This window comes from Carassius carassius, chromosome 50 (genome assembly GCF_963082965.1).
Source record: "Carassius carassius chromosome 50, fCarCar2.1, whole genome shotgun sequence".
Lineage (NCBI taxonomy): Eukaryota > Metazoa > Chordata > Actinopteri > Cypriniformes > Cyprinidae > Carassius > Carassius carassius.
Genome location: NC_081804.1, coordinates 10838367 through 10846582, shown reverse-complemented (window position 1 = coordinate 10846582; position 8216 = coordinate 10838367). Strand labels below are relative to the sequence as shown.

Here is an 8216-nt window from a genome sequence, read left to right as displayed (position 1 = left end):
CTGTGATTGGTTGTTTGACATGTTGGTCAAGCGGCCTTAGCCAATGAAAGCTGCCATGAATTCCAGACCTTCAGCCGTCAGTCTGAAGGTCTGAGGACTATGTCCCCAATGGACAAGTATAGGTCTCTTCAGGAAAGTAATGGGAGTTTCCAGATCAGGGTGTTTTTACACCATGACACCTGATTGGCTGACATCATAGTGATGTTAGGTTTAGGGGTGGGGTTGGGTAAGGTGGATCATTTTGATTGCATGATTTAGAAACACCCAGCAGTTTGAAAACACCCACAAGGTGATAAACGCCCACTTTTGCTCTGCAGAGATCTAAGTCTCCCAGTGGATGCAACAAATGCCTCGTTTGTAATATGTTTTATTGGTTTTGTCTTGTGGCATCACAGTATGGTAAGGGGTGTTACATTTCCGTCACACGATTGAGGTATTCAGCCAATCACAACGGCAGCTTTAGTTTCTATAAATAAATACAAAATTTGTCCCACATAATACAGTATTTGGGAAAGTAATACATTTTATTTTTCACAAATTTTGATTAATTTCAATCATTTATGGATTACTTTAATTAATTAACAGTTTAATTTACATTTTCATGTAACTGTTTTAATTGTTTTACTGCTCTAGTTTTTATAAATAAATGACAAATCTCTTCACACAATATATATTTCAGAATTATATAGTCAAACATATTTTTTGAGAGGCTACATGACATCAATATTGATTCATTTCAATAATTAATTTAATAAGTTAATGTATTGAAACATAATTATATAGCAAAATGTATTTGGGAAATAAATAAAATTTAAGAGCCAACATGTCATTAATTTTAATTTCAATAATTAATGGAAGTGAATTAATTGACAAGTAAATTAATTGCATCTCTTAACTAATTGACAGTCCTAGTTTCTTTAAATAAATCACACATAAATTGTGTCTCATAATATGCATTTCAAAATTATACGCAAGCTTGCAAACATATAAATCTAATTTTTTGTTTTAGAAATTAATACATTGCGACAATATATTTTGAAAATGCATATACATAAATATTAATAGGTTTTAAACAATTCAAGGACAGCATATGGTTTTAAATGGGTACATTTCAACTAATAGGTGATTATATCTGCCCTATATTTGAATATGCTTTGGATTTGACCATATGTTCCAGTCCAGTGAAAAGGTAAGTGATTGTCTAACCCTGCCCTCCAGATAACCTCTGAAGAGGGTTCAGAGCTGTGCACTATAAGCCCCTCTTGTCAGCGAAAACAGTGGGAGTCTTTGTGATCAGTCCGATTAGACATGTAAAGCTGCATAAAGCCACTTTTGCTTCAGGTTATCACATTTTCTTCAGGAATACGTAAGAGAGAAGTCATTATGACAGACCGGCCATCAACGATAGTTCAGTGTAGTTGGGAGATTTGAATTTAATTTACAAATCCGATTACAAAAAAGTTGGGAAACTGTACATATTGTGAATAAAAACAGAATGCAATGATGTGGAAGTTTCAAATTTCAATATTTTATTCAGAATACAACATAAATTACATATCAAATGTTTAAACTGAGAAAATGTATAATTTTAAGGGGAAAATAAGTTGATTTTAAATTTCATGGCATCAACACATCTCAAAAAAGTTGGGACAAGGCCATTATTTTACCACTGTGTGACATCCCCTCTTCTTTTTATAACAGTCTGCAAACGTCTGGGGACTGAGGAGACAAGTTTCTCAAGTTTAGGAAAAGGAATGTTGTCTCATTCTTGTCTAATACAGGCTTCTAGTTGCTCAACTGTCTTAGGTCTTCTTTGTCGCATCTTCCTCTTTATGATGCGCCAAATTTTTTCAATGGGTGAAAGATCTGGACTGCAGGCTGGCCATTTCAGTACCCGGATCCTTCTTCTACGCAGCCATGATGTTGTAATTGATGCAGTATGTGGTCTGGCATTGTCATGTTGGAAAATGCAAGGTCTTCCCTGAAAGAGATGACGTCTGGATGGGAGCATATGTTGTTCTAGAACTTGGATATACCTTTCAGCATTGATGGTGCCTTTCCAGATGTGTAAGCTGCCCATGCCACACGCACTCATGCAACCCTGTACCATCAGAGATACAGGCTTCTGAACTGAGCGCTGATAACAACTTGGGTTGTCCTTGTCCTCTTTAGTCTGGATGACATGGTGTCCAAGTTTTCCAAAAAGAACTTCAAATTTTGATTCGTCTGACCACAGAACAGTTTTCCAATTTGTCACAGTCCATTTTAAATGAGCCTTGGCCCAGAGAAAACGCATGCGCTTCTGGATCATGTTTAGATATGGCTTCTTTTTTGACCTAGTAGCATTCCTGTATGTGATGCAGTGCCGTCTAAGGGCCTGAAGATCACAGGCATCCAGTATGGTTTTCCGGCCTTGACCCTTACGCACAGAGATTGTTCCAGATTCTCTGAATCTTTGGATGATATTATGCACTGTTGATATTGATAACTTCAAACTCTTTGCAATTTTTCTCAGAGAAACTCCTTTCTGCTATTGCTCCACTATTTTTCGCTGCAGCATTGGGGGAATTGGTGATCCTTTGCCCATCTTGACTTCTGAAAGGCTCTTTTTATACCCAATCATTTTGCCAATTGACCTAATTAGTTGTAAATTGGTCCTCCAGCTGTTCCTTATATGTACATTTAATTTTCCGGCCTCTTATTGCTACCTGTCCCAACTTTTTTGGAATGTGTAGCTCTCATGAAATCCAAAATGAGCCAATATTTGGCATGACATTTCAAAATGTCTCACTTTCAACATTTCATATGTTATCTACATTCTATTGTGAATAAAATATAAGTTTATGAGATCTGTAAATTATTCCATTCTTTTTTTTTACTCACAATTTGTACAGTGTCCCAACTTTTTTGGAATCGAGTTTGTACTATAGTACGATAGACATGCTAGGATATTAGAAATAATCGAGTGTGAATGTAAACTCACCAACTAAATCAAACACTGGGGGTCCGTAGAAGCTTTTTGTTCATTTGAACACATATGCTTTGGCCCTACATCAGGTAACTGCTGAAAACCTTGAGGGATTTCCCTGCTGATTGCTTCAGTGTGTCTCATAAAAGCTCCCCAAAGCCTTGATGTCCTTCTCAGGTATGACCTATGAATCTGGCATGAGATGAAAGTTAGGATATGTTCTTTTTTCTGGGGAAATAGGAGAAGAATGACAAGTAATTATAGAATGAATGTCACACATTCACTGTCAGATGTAAGATGTTCAGTCATGGCTCATTTCGTTTTATTCTTAGCAGCCATTTGTGACACTTTACATAAAGTGCAGTTGGAATTTATGTGTAATTGCACATTTTATTCATCTTGATCTGGGATGTAGTTATTATTTTTTAAGATGTTTTATGTAAAGGCAAAGCATCGATTTGACTGCAGTTTGATATCAGTGTCTAATGGGTCTAGGGTGCACAGCTGGAAATTAAGGAAGTCTGTTTGCAGATGCTGTCTTATCATATGGATTTTCATAACAAGGTTCATCCTCTATCACAGTAGGGGATCACTGTTTACCTGGTCTCCCTGTCTTTGAGACATCCTGTCTGCGTACTTCCATCAGCCTCTTTCCAAATTAGCTCCTTAGATGAGGGAAATGATTAGGATTGATCTGGACAAAGAGATAATCCCAGAAAATAAATCTGCAAAGCTTCAGTCATATGCTTGATAAGGATCTGCGTGATTAATTTATGCAGACTGTCATATAATCTTATACTCTATATCCATAGAGTACTATATATTTAATGATGTTACACCATGCAGTTAGTCTATATGATCATTCAGTATGAATCATACAACTGAAACTTGATGAGGTATACAAAAGAGTCTTTGTGGTTTTAATGCCGCCACCAGATCCTAGCTACGATGAACAGCTGAATTTTATGATTAGATTTTATTTATTCTACACAGACACATACTTAGGGCTTAACATTCATTATTGTTAATTATAAGTATTTATAAAAGGTTTTTATACACACATACATACACATAATACATGTTTATATATATTCTTTTTTGAAAGGCGCAGTCCAGCAAGAACATACAGAAAGACAACAATAATAATAATAGTAATAATAATGTGCATTATTCATATTTTTTATTATAGTATTAATGTTGATTAAAAACTCATTTTTAATTATTGTTATTATTATTATTCCAATTAGTCAAAGCGTAATTATACAATCTCTGCAACGTGGTTGGTCTTATGTAGCCTAAGCGCAATGCTCTCAGGCAAGGTATCCATCGGCGTCTCGCACTATTCACCAACGTTTTACTTATCACTGCTGATGTATGCTTATATATTTACAGTGTAATTCTAGATTTTATCACTCAGTATTTCTTCTTCTGGAAACGCTAAAGAATTGTGAGAAGTGTGTTTGTTTTTCATTTGACTGTAGTGCGTTTATCCGTTGCGGAGGGATATGTGCAACGCGTCCAGCCCCCAAACGCGAGAATTAAAGAGTTAACACGGTTTCCCTGCTCTGGCGCTCTCTCTCACACAGACAGATCAACTGAGCAGACGCAAAAGCGCGAACGTGTGCAGTTCTCTATCACTATGGGTGTCCGGGGACATTTGTGAATAATTACCGGGGTTTGAAACCTTTGTAGACGAGGAATCGGACTCTTTTGCGATCGCTCGTGGGATTTTCGCGCGGATTCCCACTCCTAAATATATTTTTGAAGGAATTCGGTGTTCTCGGTGAAGGACGGAGTGCCAGTGTTTTCCGGTCCAAAGCACAGCAAAAGCGTCTGAAGGACTGAGAATTTTTTTTTTGAGAAGCCGAAAAAAATGTTACTGTCCAAGTTTGGATCTTTTTCTCATATTTGCAACACAACCAACATTGACCACTTGCCAGTGAAAATTCAACTTCAAGCAGGTAACGTAACGTTAGACGTCGTTCTTCAGTTTTGTAACATATACATGTTTAATGTCGCATTTAATCGCTTGCCCTTAACACCGCTATTTACCCCTAATTTTCCAAACGCGACTAGTCACTTAATCGGGACGCGCCTGTCCGTAATCTGCGTATGGAGCCATTTTGTTGCCAACCGTCTGTTGTACACATTCGGTTTAAATCGGGCTGTTATACCAACATATTGACTTCTACTGCTTTTTCTCCTTCGTATTACAGCCAAGACCGAAAGGGAGCCATTTGACAAGGTGTATCATGTGGGCTCGGTGCTGGGAAGCGGCGGGTTCGGGACAGTGTACGCCGGTACTCGGATCTCAGACGGTTTGCCGGTAAGCGCTCGCTTTGTTTTGGTGGCAGCACATGGCCGCGTTTGGCGCCACAGTCACGCATTCATACTCGCCTTTTTCTCTTTTTGTCTCTAGGTTGCTATAAAACACATCGCTAAGGATAGAGTGACCGAATGGGGTACGATTGTAAGTAAACTAGCCTGTTATTTATGTATTTTGATTATTATTTTTTTAAACACTAGGTTGTTTATTAACCACGCGTGTTTATATTCCAGAGCGGCTCGCTGGTTCCCCTCGAGATTGTTTTATTGAAGAAAGTCGGGAGTACGTTTCAGGGGGTCATTACACTCCTCGACTGGTATGAGAGAGCCGACGGCTGGCTGATTGTAATGGAGCGGCCGGAGATGGTGAAGGATTTATTCGACTTCATCACGGAGAAAGGCGCGCTGGACGAGGACACCGCCAGGCGCTTCTTCAGACAGGTGCTGGAGGCGGTGAGGCACTGCTACAGCTGCGGGGTGGTTCACCGGGATATCAAAGACGAGAACCTCCTGGTGGATCTACGCTCGGGAGACCTGAAGCTCATTGACTTTGGCTCCGGGGCCATCCTCAAGGACACCGTCTACACAGACTTTGATGGTGCGTGCTTGACTCATAACTATTCTGCTTTGCATTGGCACACCTGCCGTTTCTATTGAAATGAGCTGAAATATTTGTACTTATCCAATTCTGGAAGAATAATTATGAGCATTCGAGTTAAAAACAATTGAGCGTCTCACCACCTTTTTTTTTTTTTTTTTTTTTTGTGGTCTGGCTTGGTCTCAAGAGTAATTTTTGGGAAACCAGATGAAAATTGTCTTTGCAAAGATGGAAGAACATCTTATGACTAGCAAGCTTTTTACATTTATTTACTTTTAGCATTTTAATTGAGTGATAGACCACATTTGAAACATAAAACTTTTTACTTTTTTTTCACCTTTTTACAACTGCAAATTATATAATACAAATTTATTTTGTCAACATTCTTGTATTTTTAAACTACTTTAATGTAACTGAAATCATTGAATCTGAGAAGTTAGTGGAAAATATCAGCTGTTACTGCGCAGCATCTGTTTGTTGTGAAACCTGAGTTGCGGCACCACGTGATCCCATCACAGATCGCTGTTTTTGTTTGGTATCCGAGACTCCTGGCCTTTAGGGGCCTGTCACAAACCCTAGTGAAGGGGCTTTTGTTGGGGGAAGTGACTCATGCTGGAAGCATGTGGAGTTGCCATAGCTTGTGACTGTTTGTACCTGAAAGTCTCCCTTTTAGATCGCCCTCCTGTTTCAGCTTGCTTGTTTTTTTTGGATCGAGCTGTTCTCCAGCTCACAGTGAGGCTGCAGGAGGGAGGAGAGTTTGTGTGAAAGCCAGACCGCTGGCGCCCCCCTCGCTAGAGTCAGCTGACTGGAGCGGCTCATTATAGAGTGCTGCAGTGTAATCAAAATCTTTGCAGTAAATCACAGAGTAGGTTTCAGGACAAAAAAAAGTGGAATCTTCATGTTCTAAACCTGCAAATGTTTTGTAAGTCACAAAGGATAATTCTCACTTGATTGAAAACCAAATGTTTTATTTTGTAGGCACGAGAGTGTACAGTCCTCCCGAGTGGATACGTTACCACAGGTACCACGGACGCTCGGCAACCGTTTGGTCCCTTGGTGTCCTACTGTACGACATGGTGTGTGGTGACATCCCGTTTGAACATGATGAGGAGATTCTGAGAGGACGGCTCTTTTTCAGGAGAAGAGTCTCTCCAGGTACGTACTGAACCGGAGATACCCAAACCAGGAACCAAAATTGACCAATAATGACCTTTGATTTGGCTTGGAATTGGATCAAACTAATGTAAACCCTTTTGTTTTTTTTTTTGTGGATGAGAAGTTTAACCTTGCTTTTTTGTTTATCAGTCTGTCAGCAGCTCATCAAATGGTGCCTCTGCTTGAGACCTTCTGACCGGCCCACTTTGGAGGAGATCTTTGAGCATCAGTGGATGCGCATGGAGGAAAGCCCGGAAGCGGAGAGCGGCAACATCACACTTCACTCCATCAGCTCAGAATCGGGCAAAGAAAGCCTTTGATGGATGCGGGGACGGCGAGTGAATGGACTCCGAGATCTTTTTGCTCTTGTTCCCAGTCTGTTGGTTATCAGGACTTCGGTTTATGTTGCATAAATGTCTTTTTGATTGTTTTTCTTGCTAAGGGTGAGTTGTTACCCGTAGGGACTGCGTGAGCAGCAATGCTAGTGATCCTTTGATCTTACTGGTTGCTCTTATAGAGCATGGACATTATTTTCCTTTTAGACTATCTTTTTAGTTTTCGGTGCCTTTTTTGAAAAGCTGCTTTTATGGGATTCAAGTCTCGATAGACACCAGGAGGATTTTCATGGATTTTAGGGGAACTCCCCTGGATTCATGGGAACCTTCAAAGACTGTATCTAGTTGTGTGGTGGGTCTCCTTTGCCCTCTAGTGGTCGAATACTTGAAGTACACACTTACTACTCTCTTAACAGTATCTCTCTGCTGCTCTGCCATTCATATTCACTATTTCGATGGTTTTCACTTCTGTTGTTTTCTGAATGTCTTCCACTACTTCATCTCTGTTGACGTCACTTTTTAGACTTTGCTTAGCAGAGACTCGAGTGATGTGCACAATCAATGCAATATTCATGGACTCGCTTTGTCGTTCCTTTTGTTTTTTTTTGGGGGGGGGGGGCTTTTTTTTAATAGTATTTTATGTACATTTTCTTCCATGTATCTTATTTATTCATGCAATACAAACATTCCACATTCAGTGGGTATTTATTTATTTATTCATTTTATACCATCTGCAAAAAGTAATTTGAAATTATTAAATGTAAAGAGTTGTTGGGCTTTCTTTAGTTTAACCTAAAGGATCATAGACATGCTAAAGCTATCTAGTACTGATACA

The 8216-nt window shown here is 39.2% G+C and overlaps 1 protein-coding gene across 1 annotated transcript; it reads left to right on the top strand.

The window, feature by feature from the left end:
- The first annotated feature begins 4543 nt into the window (after positions 1 to 4543).
- Positions 4544 to 7686, top strand: LOC132133345 (serine/threonine-protein kinase pim-3-like). The gene is made up of 6 exons (XM_059546133.1): positions 4544 to 4929; positions 5185 to 5294; positions 5388 to 5438; positions 5528 to 5891; positions 6870 to 7046; positions 7197 to 7686. The coding sequence occupies exons 1-6, from the start codon at positions 4842 to 4844 to the stop codon at positions 7364 to 7366; spliced, it is 960 nt and encodes a 319-aa protein (XP_059402116.1). The 5' UTR covers positions 4544 to 4841; the 3' UTR covers positions 7367 to 7686.
- The last annotated feature ends 530 nt before the right edge of the window (positions 7687 to 8216 follow it).